This window comes from Hippocampus zosterae, chromosome 17 (assembly GCF_025434085.1).
Source record: "Hippocampus zosterae strain Florida chromosome 17, ASM2543408v3, whole genome shotgun sequence".
NCBI classification, from domain to species: Eukaryota; Metazoa; Chordata; class Actinopteri; order Syngnathiformes; family Syngnathidae; genus Hippocampus; species Hippocampus zosterae.
In genome coordinates, this window is record NC_067467.1 from 8,690,050 (window position 1) to 8,704,533 (window position 14,484).

The following is a 14,484-nucleotide window of genomic DNA, read 5'->3' on the forward strand; positions in this document are numbered from 1 at the left end:
CGCGCTCCATTTGAATGCAGCACTTGAAGTACTGTAGCAGAAAGGCGAAAGTTCCTTATTTGAATGTGCTCGGCGTGCAATTCAGCATTCGGAAATCGTGGAAGATTTGGAATGCTCTGAGGCAGGGGTGCCCCATTAGGTCGATCCTGATCTACCGGTAGATCTAAGACAGGTCCCAAGTAGATCCGAGGAGTGTCGAGGAGAAAAAAAACTAACAACCTTTTGTGTGTCTTTGTACATGTTAGTAATATATTTTTTTGTGTTCATGTACACTCCACCCTAATCATCTTATCAGTCTCATTTTCACCACAAAAATATTTACAAAATAAAATAAAGCAGGTAAATCTTAAACCGAAAGTTGTTAGCGCTCAGCAGTTTGCAATTGCAGCTTGTGATCAGAGCTGTTGCGCTTTATCTTTTCTCGTCATGATTCTCATTCAGAGTTTGCTTCATGTACAATTCACCGAGGGCCCAGGGAAGCACTTTAAAACGGTACGTGTGAGCTACGATAGTTAACAGGCTGTAAAAGTGCGTCGCATGACTTTCATGGCGTGCGCGCGCGCGCGTGTGTGTGTGTGTGTGTGTGTGTGTGTGTGCGCGTGCGAATGCGCGCGCTGCTGAGGGTAGATCCCGGTAGGTCAGTTGATCGAAAAGTAGATCTTCGATCCAAAAAGTTTGGGCACACCAACTCTGAGGAAAAGTTTGGGTTTCACAATACAGTGATTCACTCTTCTTCATCATAATCTGTGTGACCACACATCCTGTCCAAGATGGCCAAGTCAAAGTCTCTGAAACGCTGTCGAAAAAAAATGTCAGATGCCATTTATATGCTTTGGAGGGTGGGGGGGGGGGGCTATTTTTGAACAAAATATATATTTTTTAATTGTTCATGTTTGTTATAATTGTGGGTTGCAACTTTGCAACAACAGGAAAAAGTTGAGAAACAAATATATGGCATAATGCATTGCACTGATCCAGGAAAATGGTGATGAGTTGTGGTGTGCATTTTCTGCCCAGTCGATATGCAATCATGCGCAGTCTTTGAATAGAGGAATGAAAATTGCAAAAGGTTTGTCCAACTCATTCATTCAAAAAAAAATTCAACAGGTCAATTGATGATTCATAATAATTTTGAATCATCAAAACTTGCAGCCCTCAATGGGTTGTTCAATACGTATCGGGAAGTTCCGACAGCTGACGATGTGATAATTCCAGAGAAATTATGTCTTTAGTAGTAACGTATTGTAATGCCCTTCAATGCGGGAAGAAGGATGCAGGCAGTCGCTGATGCAATCTGGGGTTTTTTGGTCATACCGGTACACAAAAAGAGCAATAACACACATTCATAGGAGTTGCGGTTAGCCACAACTCAGGCCCATGCGCTCCACACTCAGACGAACTACCGGAGCCAATATTCCCCCAACCTGGCTACTCCCCCACTCTATGACGTCACACAAATACAAGAAATAGATATTACAGTATTTCAAAACCGCGCGGCCCGGTAGTCCAGTGGTTAGGACGTCGGCTTCACAGTGCAGAGGTACCGGGTTCAATTCCAGCTCCGGCCTCCCTGTGTGGAGTTTGCATGTTCTCCCCGGGCCTGCGTGGGTTTTCTCCGGGTGCTCCGGTTTCCTCCCACATTCCAAAAACATGCGTGGCAGGCTGATTGAACACTCTAAATTGTCCCTAGGTGCGAGTGTGAGTGCGAAAGGTTGTTCGTCTCTCTGTGCCCTGCGATTGGCTGGCAACCGGCTCAGGGTGTCCCCCGCCTACTGCCCGAAGACAGCTGGGATAGGCTCCAGCACCCGCCCCACCCTCGCAATCACAGTGAGGATCAAGCGGTTCTGATGAATGAATGAACGGAAGAGTATTTCGAAACCAGTATTTGACAAATGACTCAACTATTGTACTACAAAAATGGAGTGAATCATTCGCCATCCACGCTATTTAAATTCCAAAGAACTCCTGTGGCCACAGAATTCCAAAGAATTTCCAATGGAACGATACACAGAAACGTGTTCGCGTTTGAATGATGTGGAAAATTAGAAAGCGTATTTCTATTAGTCAGCGACGCACCTTTTTCAAGAGGTGAACTGTAAAATAAGCTGCATCTTTTGCTTGTTTTTCCTCTTCTTCAGTTTTGTCGAACCACAGTGATGTTTGTCGTATTTTGACGACGTCTCGGCCGACGAGCGCGACCAGACTGCCCTCACATTCATATACAAAATCGGTTTTAAAAAAAGTTCACCTCGTGAAAAAAAAATACGCGTCACCCTTGAGCAAAAACATCGGAATTGAGCTCCAGCGTGAACGTAGCCTTCCGTTTGCCAGCAACAAACTCGACGAAAGGGTGACTCCACAAGGGGGCTCGACATTTCTCATACAAACATCCACTAGACGTCCAACAAGGAATCGTTCCATTGACAAATATTTTGATCATGGAGGAATTGTTTTAAGACTTTGTTTCACTTAAACCAGGGGTGGGCAAACTACGGCCCGCGGGCCAAATCCGGCCCATTGGTCTTTTTAATCCGGCCCGCCGAAGGTTGGTACACAATTAAGGTTCGATGTCAACGACTGCATTCATTTCGTTTGGACTTGTAATGACAGCTGGCACAGTTACCTGAAGTTGCAGAGCATAGGGATGAAGGGGGAGACGATACGGAAGCCCGCAGTAGCGCCAAGTCAAGCAAATCCCGTTCGATACGACGGAATAATGTACTCTTAAAGTCTGAAAAACGTGCCAAAAAATACTAAATACTGCTTTTTAAATAAAGAAATACAATAAATATGTCGAATTTAGTTCACCCTTTTGATGCGGCCCTCCATAATATTTTCTGGTTCTCATGTGGCCCTATGCAAAAAATAATTGCCCACCCCTGACTTAAACCCTTAATTTCAACTTCTCCACAGACAATATTTTACAATTTCTGTAGCACTTTTCTTTTTTTTCATCAGAGATGCAAATCAACGTTTTGGAATTAATTGTTGCTCTTGTTGTCTGTAACAGTTTTCATAATATTTATAATGAGCAATTGAGTAATTAGGGGTTAGGTTTCGCAACAAGTGGATTTTTTTTTCTGAAAGTCATAGCTATTATTCCAAGTAACAACACATGGTAAAATCCTGATTGCGCAATCTTTTTTAGATCAATATCTCCAAAACCAGATGTGCGAGTAAAAAGTACACATTCTTTCAATCCACATCAAACATGAGTTCCAGAACACACAAAAAGTCATCTCGGATTGGAATTTGCGGTTGACCAGTGTTGTCTTTGTGTTTTATTTTATTATTTTTTCAAAATAAGATATTTGGAGAAACAATCGGCAAGGTTTTTGCCCATTTTCTGCTCAATGTTATGAACCAAATATTATTTTTTTTTTCGAATTCAGTGAATTTAAAAAAATATGAAAACATTCATTTGCAGCTCTGCACTAGACAATCATTTCATGTGCCAGAATCTCACCGCTCCCTTTGCTTCTATTAAATTGAGAAAATAAAAAAAATATCTTTAAACACTAAGAATGTGTTTGGAATGTATTTATTAATCTAAGTATTATTATGAAAGGTCCACCAAATGACGTTGATCCAGTTCATTGTAAAGCAAGAGCAATGACGTCATTACGGGTGCCAAAGTTGTGTTGTTAAAACTATTTTTCATTTGACGCACGACTCCACTGTCTCATCCAGCATATCAAAATGCGCGTATACAGTCGGCAAAAATTCAATAGTCGCCAATGCGTTGACAATCGTTGCCTCATTCCCGATTCTCCGATCAGTGCGAATGGACATTTTACGGAACTATCGAGGACCAGTATAGCCGGATGAGGGAAATGACTGCACAGGCAAGAAGCAGCAGTTGCTGCCATGATGGTGGACGCCTCAGGTGAGGATGATGAGGGGCACCTCTTTGTCTCCAGTGCCGAACAGCGGGAACATCTGCTCGGTGAACTCGCCGCAGTTGAAGCTGAAGATCTCGGAACCCGACTTGGCGTTGTAGAAAGACACCTGCCCCGCCTCCACGTCCAGGAACACACCCATCTGACGCAGCTTGGGGGGAGCCTTGACCTGGTATGTGAAAAAGAAGCACGCAAATGCAGTCAAGCATGCCTGTCAAATAGGAACGCAGCACATCCAAATATTTAGGGCTGCAACTAATAAATGAATAATCTCCGGACTATTTTTTTCCCGATGAATTGATTAATCAAATTTTTTTAAAATAATTGAATAATCTTAATTTAAAAAACTCCTGTACATCATTTCAATTAACTGGAATTTACACACCAGATCTTTTCACCACCTTCCCTATGTCAATCCAGCGACAAAATTCAGCATATTTGTTGGTTTAGTAAACAGGCTCTGGGTCCCTTAACAACGGCGCAGTTGACTAAAAAGTCGTGGGCCAACGCTTTCAATCATCGATTTGTATCAATTTGTTGTTACAGCCCTACAAATACTTGCTATGGGGCAACGGGAAAGAAACTAGGCGGTACCTTGGTGAGTGGCGGTGCAGTGAGTGCTCGCAGTTGGCTGCCGCTCCACCAGAGGGCGAAATATCCATTGGACGGGCTCATATCAAACAGGCCCTTCCTCTGTGCAGACTCGGTTGCCACGCCCAACTTCCAGTCTTTGTTCTCGCCCACCATCACCTGTGTGCGCAATTGCGCACACATAGTCACACACTCACATATAGGCAGAGTGACAGAATTAACAGACCTCCCAGTAGTGTCGTCCAGTGGCGTATCCTTCCTTGGCTGTGATGCACGACCATACGTCAAATCGATGCTGACTGTTGCGATAAAACTGCAGCTTCTCACCACGCTTCACCTGCTTCCTGTCCTCCGACAGGATCAGGAAAGGGTACGCCGTCATCGGGTTCAAGGTCACATCGTCTGAAGACCAAGGAGAGCGTAGCGCGCCGTCGTGAGCCTCACCGATGTTAACAAAAGAGCTCCTGATGACATGAGGAAAGGTCATAGGTTCTCACCCATGTACACGCGAGCCTTCTTGTGACCTGGGTGACCCCAACACAACATAAACGCACTTTTAGTCGTTGAATCAAATGAATTTGGTGACGCTGATGACACAGTGTGAATGTTGGACGTACGCACCCGACACCGGCTTCATCTTCTTCATGTCTGAAAGGAAACGGGAAGCCAGCGTCAGTCTCGCTTTCACAATAAAAACTGACTTAATGATCTTTCTCACTGGCGAGCAGACGGCAACTACGGTGATTACCGAGACGTGTCTGCAATGTCTTTTCGAAACTAGCCAGGTTTCCGGAGAATCTCGCTCAATTCAATTTTTTTTTTCTTGTCCTCAAGTCTCCAGCCGGTCTGTAAGATGTCACGGAGACTAATTCTCTGTGACACCTTCAAGACCAGCTGGAGACTGTGACATCTGCGCGACAAAGCTTGACCCACTAGACCACGTCCAGCTGGATACGGAGTCTTCTCGTGGCTACTTCTGGGCGAATTTGTCTCCTCGAGACTTCTCCGTGATGAGAACGCACGGAACATTTTGGTCTCCTGAGTTGACTCGAGTCATGGCCAGTGAGATAGATCCTCCAGCAGATAAAGAAGCTGCAGTCAATTTCATCCACTGGGAAATGCAAAGTTGCTGAAGCTGAAGCGGATGACCTCTGAGTGACCATTGGCTCCTCCTCAGGCTGCTGCTGCTTCCTCTGAGATTGAGCGTGCTCTCCGCCGCCATCATCTGGTCACTCAACAACACTGCAATACACGGTATGTTGAACGGGCGGAACCCAAGATGGATCTCTGGCGGACGGCGTCGCTCACGGGAAGCCACGGATCCTCTGGCCCCGCCGCCGCCGCCGCCCAACCTGGCGTCCTCCATCTTGTCTCGAACTTCAGCCAGCGCTGCCTTGACCCCGCCCAGGTTGAAGTAGAGGTTGAGGTCCAGGTCATCCAAGTTGATGGGCTCATCCGAGCCCAATGGTGACGTGGCCTCTGAGAAGCTCTGAACGAACCGATGAAAGGTCAGCTGATATCACTGACGTCATCGACGTCGCCCGAGTTCCCGTATGACCTGCAGGAATCCGATGTGGTCCTGACTGACAGCCTGAGCCTCGAGCTGGGCCCGTCTCTCCGTCAGCTGTCCGAGCTCCGCCTCCAGAAGGCTTGCTTGGCCCTCGCCCCTGGCCAGGACCGCCCCCATCTGCTGCTGGACTCCGCCTACCACCTGGGCTCGGAGACGGTCCAGGGAGCTGGCCGCCTCATCCAGCAACGTTTCCACTTCTCCGCGCTCTCGCTCGCCGTAGGTCTGCCATTAACACGTTACCGCATTAACAATGTTTGTAACATGGGTTGGGAAAGACTCTGACCTTGACACCGTCCATCTTGGTCTTCAGTTCGGCCAAGATCATCTGCTTGTCCTTTATCCGGTTCAAGATCTCCTGCTCCGTCCTCGCCACGTGTTTCTACACAGGCAGCCCCACGATGAGTTGTGACAGGTAACAGGAAATGAGGATGCCCGGAAAGGGCACATACCTGTTTGCTGAGTCGTTCAGTCTGGACCGAGACAGTCTGGTGAGTTCGGTGGTCCTCCAGCACACAGATGGCACAAATGCAACGCTGACAGGTCCGACAGAACACCTGAACGTCGTCGCATCACAACACACCAACATCATGGACCTTCACGTAACATCACGTATGACTGCATAGGATCGCGTACAGTCGTGCTTTGAGGTACCTCTTCAATTGAGACTCCTAACTCACATCCTCTCTGCCCACTGAAAGGGCGGGAAATGCAATGAATTCGGTCCAGCACCCGCCCCCCTCACATCCCCAACAAAGCAAAAACAACAAAAAATGTCAGAATTTGTATTTGAATTCGGAGAATTAGCACTGATATTGATTTTTATAAAAACCTTGATTTTGCCATCTCGGCCACCCAGTGGACAAGAAAAGATGGCTGGATGGACTGCTCATTGAAGTATTTCAAAGACCTCTTAACTCCTTTTAGAGCTCATCAGTACAGCACTAATATTAGCGGTTCTATGCAAAGGATAAAGAATATATGTCTGAGCACTGTTATATTGTCTGTCGACATGTTTCTGAACAATCTGCTGTTTAAAGAATGGAAGTACCGTAACAGATGCTAATTAGCGTTAGCCTACTTCTGGTCTTTCCTTAAGTTGTTGTTTCACTATAAGCCAAATTGGTGAACTGCAAGTTGAGTTCACTGCCACCCAAAAACAAACAAAAAAACGAAATGACAGCTCGTATCAGTTCCAAGTATTATGATTACACAGATGATCACGTATCATCAACGATCATTGAGGTCTCCTTTGTTAACATGCGATCACGTATGATCTTGCACGTTGGCATGTTGTGCCGTCCATCCTCTCACCTCCAATAGGCGGCGGTGTAGTGAGCAGGTGCGTCCCCTCAGCGCCTGCTGCGGGTCCATGAGAGGATGCTTGGCGTAGAAGGGTGTGTTGTGATGGGGCCGGACGTGTTCGGCGCAATACGCCGCCGTGCATGTCAAGCAGGAGCTGACGGCCGGCTGCTTGATCCCCGTGCACACGTCACACCAAACCACGTCCTCATTAGACGCCTTCGCAAACGGGTTGGTGCTGTTGGACGGCACGCTAGATGCGGTGGCTTTGCCGTAGCGAGAAATTTTGTAATTCTCCGTGATCACAGCGAAAACTTTGTTGATGCTCAGCTGTGGACGCTCTTCAAAAGCGTATTTGCAAAGCGGACATGTGCATGTGGCGGTCGATGCCCAGTACCCGCCAATACAACCCTGGAAAAAAAAAGGGAGCATAAACACTGGGGCTAAGAAGCTAGCATGCTAACCAAACAGTCTTGTAACACAATGAACGTAAACTAGTCCACTAATTAGTCACATGACACACTGATGCTAAGACACAAATCGGTTACGTCATATACTGATGCTAAGTTAGGACACAGTCATATAACACACTGACAGCATGCAAACCAAACAGTCATGTGATACAAATGAGTGTGTGTTGTTGGTGTGTACCTGGCAGAAGTTGTGTCCGCATGGTGTGGAGACAGGGTCAGTGAAGAGGTCGAGACAAATGGAGCAGGTGAGTTCCTGCTCTGTGAACAGATCGGGCGCCATCGCCGCCTCTGCCATCTTGTTTCCTGGCGCACAAAATGTACATCTACGTCAATGTTTGCCTTAGCCCGGGAAGAACAGGTGAAACAGGAAGTGCCTCAAAGGCAACACCCCATTCCTCAGCACTCACATACAAATAAGAAACCATTTACTTCCTGTCACGTGACCCACAACTCCGATGACTGCCTATTTGATTGGCACCAGGTGAGATGTGGGGGCGGAGCCAAATAAGCACCAATGACTGTCACACAAAAACACATACACAAACTCTCACTCGCACAATTATGAATGCTCGCTCTCTCTCACCACACACACCATTTGACAACATGGTTGCCATACAGGCTTCATGAGACATGTCAATCATAAAGGGGCCAAGAAAAGCGCAAAGCTGAGCGGTGGCCTTTCACCTGTTTGCCCTCTACTGTCCCCTGCTGCTGTGGTGGATGAAATGCGACTCATGCCAGCATCGTTATCCTTAGCGTTATCATCGCGTTTTTTGTCAGCACCCTTTCAAAACAAAAGTACCACTCATGGGTTTTACTTTCACACTAAGTAAAATCCTTTCACACTAAAAGTCTATTCAGATTATTCAGATATTCCTTTCAAAATAAAAGGAACTGGCTGAGGTTCACCTATTTATTTGTACGTATTCCTTTCAACATAAATGCTTTTTTAGCCAAGCCTCTCAATAAAATCCCTGCTCATATTCTATCAGCTGCTCCACTGGCGTTCATTCTCAATTTACGCCATCGCAGTAGCTGTTCCTTTCAAAATAAAGTGACGATCTTGGCCGCTCCTACGAGGCATTTGACGGGGGGAGAAAAATGAGGTCCGAGGTTGCAAAGTGCACAAAATCTGTCAAAAGTTTTCTTACCTGCTTCTCGACAGTTGCGTTTCTGCTCAGCCTGAAACGCAAGTTTCACTATGACGTTTCCATGGGCGTGGTCTGGCAAAAGTGGTCGGGCCACATGTTTGCGTGACGGTCGATCACCGCGACACTCACCATTGGATGGATACCCCCATTCATTTTACTTCCAAAAAAATCGCACAAGTGTTACGGACGCAAAGCAGTCAAAAATACAACAAAACAAAATATAATGTAAAACACAAGAATGGACATCCATCATCTGAACTGGTTGATCTCCACAAGGGTTACGGGCGTGCTGGAGCCATTGGCAGCTGTGAAATGCGGGCAGTAGACGGGGAACACCCTGAATTGTTCCCACCCAATCGCAGGGCACAGAGTGTGATGAATGAACCTACCACACTTGTATTTATTTATTTATTTATTTCATCAATGTGGAAGGAAACCACAAAGAGTACCCGGAAAAAAACCCACACAGGCACAGAAAGACATTAACACATAATGCAGCACGTGGTTCTTTGAATTGTGAGTAGAATTTGAGGAAGAGCTGAGAGTGTGGCTCTCCTTGCTCACTTCACTCATCTTGATCGAGCCTATGTGAAGCTCGCTCATTCCACAAAATGTTCAAACTATTTCTCCAAACACATTGATATTGACTCGTTGGCGCAGTCAAGGTGGAACGTTGACAGTCAGACCGGCATCTTATCAGTGAAGTGATTGACGGCAGAGCTGGCCGACATCAGTCGATGATTGACCGCTGTTGCATATCCGGAGAAACGTACGCACGCTGTCTGCTATTTGTGCCAGGCTGAGCTACACTAAGCTAAGCCAACAGTGGAAATGAAATAATTCATCACACCCAAGAAAAGACAAGAAAGTTTATTTCATGACAAAGGTGCGCATGTCCCATGACTTTAAGGACAAGTGACTCTGCCCTCTTCTTCATCCTCAGAAGCCCTTGTAGTGCACCAGTCTGTGCACACAAAAAACACACAACAAGTGAATTAGTAAAGTGTCTCATTGTTCGGACTTGACAACACTTATTTACTTCCTTAAAAATTGCTGCCTGATACAGTCTTTTGTGTGTGTCGTGTCTCTCAAATCACGGAGGCATTACATTCAAATTAGAAGTCACTTGTCATTTGTTTTTGTGATGTGAACGAGTACACGAGAAGATTGCATTAAAAATAAATAAATAAAAAAGTGAATGAGGCATCACGCCCTGTAATTTGAACATAGCCCAATTGTGACTGGAGCTGACATTTGTGTTCATTTTGCTCTCTTCTCTTGAAACGCATCATCACCAAATGGCAGGCTGGTAAGTTGCAGCTCAAATGATGAACGAGTCGAGACACTCGTAATGTCGCTCAGCAGCCAATTTCGATACAATACGTTGTTGGCAAAGTGCAATGGATCAATAGTGAAGTGTATTTTTCAGCCTCTAGTCACTTTTACTGACAAAACTAATTTATAATAAGCAATTAAGCCATATGTCTGCATTTCATTAAATGACCCGTGCCTCTGATCGGCTGTCTGACCTAAAGAGGGGGGCGTGTCCTTTGTTGTTAGCCAATGAGAAGAAGCCACTGTGAGGTGAGAAATCCATGCAGGAAACCCGGTAGACAAACTTCCTCTTGGCCACGGGAAAGTTGGAGAAGACACTCATGCTGGGAATGTGAACCTGATAATGACATGGGCGTCGTTTGTTATCACGGTGGGACGTTGTCAAGGCGACCACACTTCCGCCTCACCAGTTTGGCGGCTTCGTCTTCGTGTTGTGAGGCAATAGCCAAGATCTCTGCACTGCAGTTAAAGGTGAGTGCGGTGGCAGGGGTCAGCAGATTCATGATGGCCTTCAGGGGCTTGGGATTGGCAGAGTTAAGACACGCCTCCTGCGAGTACACGTTGACCACGCCCGCCCGCGAGCTGAAGTGAGTACAGAACACGTCCTAAATTAACGCGACGTGACGTCATGAGACGGTATGTGGCATGACGTGACAAATCTGCTCGTCTTACCCGCACGCCAGGTAGCGTCCGTCGGCGGACGCGGCGATTGCCGTGCTGGCGACACAGCCGTGATCCACGAACCTGCAGGCGCAGCGACTGCTACGCACGTCCCACACGTACACCTCGCCGTCCTCTGTGGTCACAGCAGTCATGTCGTTATTCAGCCGTTGTGATGATGTCATTATTAATGTTACATGATCAACTTGCCTGAGTTAGCAAACACTTTGCTGCCGTCGCCGTTCATAGCCACGCCCACCACCTCGCCGTTCAGCTTCATGCTGCTCACCACCTCCTTGGTCTGGGTGCGCACATTGGACTCGTCAACTTTTAGCCGCTACCTCACATGAATTGTCAAAGTGCGACCAGCGCATACCTTGAGCGTGACCATGTGCAGATATCCTCGAGTTCCTGTCAGCAGCAGAGCGTCCCCCGCAGGGCTCACGCAGAAGTCCTTCACCCGAGGCTCCTGCAGCCCTGAACGCACCCGCACACGTGAGCACTCACAAGTCTCAATGAGGCGCGTGCGCGCATCGGTACCTCGGATGTGCTGCACCGGCATGACGCGTCCTTCCATCATGTCGTACATGTAGAATATTTTGTTCCTCGTGCTGGTGGCGATGACGGCGTCGCCGTGGCAACTGAAGCGAGCCTTGTGAACGGGGAAGCGGTCCAGGTGGATGCTCTGGATTTTACCGTTGGTCTTGCCGTCCACCTACGGCGCAGAGGAACACGCATGCGCGGCACTTCCTGTTACATGGTGACATCATTCACATGTTTGCTGATAACTGATTACGGAACCATCTAGCTCCGCCACATGGAAAACGATGGCCCAATTTTCATTTGATGAACCATCTAGGTCTTACATGTGAAAAGGTCATTCAAGTGGTTGGGGAGTCACCGCCGACTGACCTGGAAAAGGGACAGCGAGCAGTCGAGCCCAGCTGTCAAGACCACTTGAGCCGACGGGTGGAACTGGACCGACGTCAGACGATCAGAAGATGGCCGGGCCGCATTGGCGTGGCAACACTTCTTTATCTAAAGCGCACCAATGACACAACGTCAACAAACATACCGTGTGACGGCCACATCATCGGCATAGCTGCTCATCATCGGCCACAAAACACATTCGTGGTCGTCATGGTGATGAAAAAAAAAGAGCAGGATAAAAGTTTAAACAAATGAGATTTTATACGACATTGAAAAGAGCGAAAATATGTAATCAAAGAAAGTCAAAGTGTTGACCATTTAAAAAAGCTCAAAAATGAAATATGTGTATGGCTCGTTACAAATCTTGATTATTTTTTAGCTGAAATCTGATCCTTCTGGATTCAAATGTTTGGCTGTGACTAATTGTGGGTATGATTATTTAGGCAAATGTAGATTCAGCATGTTCTGAGTGAAATACCCCGTATCAGTAATTACTCAACTGAATTGGAAAGAATGATGATAAGGGTGTGGCGATTATAAGCAATGCTTCAGACGTAACCCTTTTCAAACAGCTATTAGTTCCCTTCGTTAATGTTTTTTTGACTGTTTGATTTTAGATTCATGCTGAATGAAAGAAAAAAAAATAAAACCAATCAATGTTGTCGTGACCACCAAAACGTGCGTCCTCACGAGAACAATCGGTCAACACACCTGTCGCCTTGGCAAGCAGAATATGGGCGTGGTTGACATGATGATGTCACGACAACAGGCAATTAAATTAAATTAACAGGCACGTTGTCAGGACAACCACGCGTGAACGTGACTTTTACAGACTAGCCGCATTGATGGCGGTTGTCAAGACGACCATGCAGCAACATGCATGTAGTGATGACGACTGCCAAGTGACTAACAAAACAGCTACTAGAGGGCGGGGCTGTTGTGCACACGAACGTGCACGCATGCACACACGCACTCAAAGCGCCACAAAGAACACGCATGTGCATATGAGCACCAACCCCGAGGATGCCGCTTGACAAACTGTCCGAAGATGCCACAAAGTTTCCCGTCCTCTTGAGTAGGTCGTCATCTTCGTCTTCGTCCTCCTCTTCATCGTCATCTACCAACACACACACACACACACACACACACACACACACACACACACACACACACACACACACACACACACACACACACAGGTGAGCAAGCGGTTGACTCGATTTCTATCTTGACAAGCATTTGTAGTTGGGCAGTGGCACCTTTTACAACCCTTGAAGTAATAGATATTTGACCACAGATGGTGGTGCAAAACACACAAACAGATAATATAATAATACTGATAGGCACATATTCCTTATCCTTGCAAAACGTTACTGAGAAGTAGAAGAAGCAGCACTGTATTCTACTTGGGTTGTATCTGCGTGACTGTGTTATACGTTACTGCCACCCAGTGGGCAAGGCTATCACGCCCAATGGTGCAGCAAAATGGATTGGATTGCAGTATTGATTCATCATGCACATTTCAATGGGGAAAGATGATTTCAGATACCAGGGTTTTGAGTTACAATTGTGGTCACACAGCGAACCCAATTTGTATGTAGAAACAGAACCCTACAAAAGTACAGTATGTGAGTACTTTTGCTACCTGGGAACTGCTGCATTTGCATTGTTGTGTTTTTACCTTTCACAGACTTCCTGCCGCTGCCAACGGCCCAGGATGGAGCTCCGCCCATCGACTTCTGGAATCTGGCAAACACGCACACAGGCTTGAGTGTGCCCAGAGTGCACACGTGACCACTTCATATGTGTGCGTGTGTGTGTGTGTGTGTGGGTGGGTGCGCGCGTGCTTATACTGACTGGTCTCTCATCCTTTGCTGCAGTTTTTTCTTGCTGAGGGTGGCCTCGGTATGTCCTCGCATCAGGTCGCTCCGGAAACGATGCCTCATATCCACCCTGACAACGACAAGCAGACACATGCTCAAATGTTAGCTTAGACTGCTGATGTTGTCATGACAAGTCAAGAAAATCATTGAAAGTAGTGCCGTGCAGTCACACGCGCGCGCACACTTACTCTTCCTCTCGCTCATCATCTTCATCAACCCAAGCAGCTCTTTTGATTGGTGGAGGACATAAACGCTCCTCCGTCTCCTTGTCCGATTGGACCAAAGTTTTTTCTTTTTCTTCTTCCTCCTCCTCCTCCTCAGCATCATCCTTGGATCAAACGCACGCACAAAATGTTGACTGCTTTTCACGTTTGTTTCCCGATGGCGTTACATGCGTGGGGTTACCTGCACGTCACCAAACACTAGCTCCTCCAGCTGTTGCACTGCAGGCTCGTGCGTGCGCAACACCGCCAAACTCTTGAGGTTCTTCCGGCGTTCGCGCGCCTCCTCTGCGGGCGCTTTCGCCTCCACGTCCGACGGGCGTGTGCTCCTCTTCCTGGTCGACATTTTTGGATCCCGAAAAGAATCTTCCAAAAGTTTCTCAAGTGGTTTTCTTTCCTCTCGTCGCGACCGGTGTGACCGACTGTGTGTTTTTAGCACGTGGGAAAGTGATTTCCGGTGACGTCCCCCGGA

General features: G+C 46.9%; 2 protein-coding genes and 1 long non-coding RNA gene across 3 annotated transcripts; 1 reads left to right on the top strand and 2 right to left on the bottom strand.

The window, feature by feature from the left end:
- Nucleotides 1-3,525: 3,525 nt before the first annotated feature.
- Nucleotides 3,526-9,117, bottom strand: LOC127589210 (E3 ubiquitin/ISG15 ligase TRIM25). The gene is made up of 13 exons (XM_052048267.1): nucleotides 8,984-9,117; nucleotides 8,011-8,135; nucleotides 7,372-7,770; nucleotides 6,510-6,614; nucleotides 6,344-6,439; nucleotides 6,049-6,282; nucleotides 5,799-5,979; nucleotides 5,640-5,732; nucleotides 5,112-5,138; nucleotides 4,988-5,014; nucleotides 4,717-4,892; nucleotides 4,494-4,649; nucleotides 3,526-4,068 (listed from the first exon to the last, which is right to left on the bottom strand). The coding sequence occupies exons 2-13, from the start codon at nucleotides 8,125-8,127 to the stop codon at nucleotides 3,883-3,885; spliced, it is 1,797 nt and encodes a 598-aa protein (XP_051904227.1). The 5' UTR covers nucleotides 8,128-8,135; nucleotides 8,984-9,117; the 3' UTR covers nucleotides 3,526-3,882.
- Nucleotides 9,118-9,838: 721 nt separating this feature from the next.
- utp18 (UTP18 small subunit processome component) lies at nucleotides 9,839-14,480 on the bottom strand. The gene is made up of 13 exons (XM_052048276.1): nucleotides 14,197-14,480; nucleotides 13,980-14,119; nucleotides 13,766-13,861; nucleotides 13,590-13,654; nucleotides 12,925-13,025; nucleotides 11,891-12,016; nucleotides 11,519-11,693; nucleotides 11,355-11,455; nucleotides 11,189-11,279; nucleotides 10,991-11,114; nucleotides 10,726-10,900; nucleotides 10,513-10,655; nucleotides 9,839-9,947 (listed from the first exon to the last, which is right to left on the bottom strand). The coding sequence occupies exons 1-13, from the start codon at nucleotides 14,356-14,358 to the stop codon at nucleotides 9,923-9,925; spliced, it is 1,524 nt and encodes a 507-aa protein (XP_051904236.1). The 5' UTR covers nucleotides 14,359-14,480; the 3' UTR covers nucleotides 9,839-9,922.
- LOC127589220 (uncharacterized) lies at nucleotides 10,991-11,440 on the top strand. Its single transcript, XR_007959319.1, has 2 exons — nucleotides 10,991-11,119; nucleotides 11,194-11,440. It is a non-coding gene; the product is annotated as an uncharacterized LOC127589220 (long non-coding RNA).
- Nucleotides 14,481-14,484: the final 4 nt, after the last annotated feature.

Coding starts and splice junctions, on each gene's coding strand:
- LOC127589210 (XM_052048267.1), bottom strand. CDS start 8,127: ATGGCAGAGGCGGCGATGGCGCCCGATCTGTTCACAGAGCAGGAACTC. Junction 6,615..7,371: donor TACACCGCCGCCTATTGGAG/GTGAGAGGATGG, acceptor GACGACGTTCAG/GTGTTCTGTCGGACCTGTCA. Junction 5,733..5,798: donor CAGAGGATCCGTGGCTTCCC/GTGAGCGACGCC, acceptor CGTGTATTGCAG/TGTTGTTGAGTGACCAGATG.
- utp18 (XM_052048276.1), bottom strand. CDS start 14,358: ATGTCGACCAGGAAGAGGAGCACACGCCCGTCGGACGTGGAGGCGAAA. Junction 13,655..13,765: donor CAGCAAAGGATGAGAGACCA/GTCAGTATAAGC, acceptor CGTGTTTGCCAG/ATTCCAGAAGTCGATGGGCG. Junction 11,115..11,188: donor CAAAGTGTTTGCTAACTCAG/GCAAGTTGATCA, acceptor CTGTGACCACAG/AGGACGGCGAGGTGTACGTG.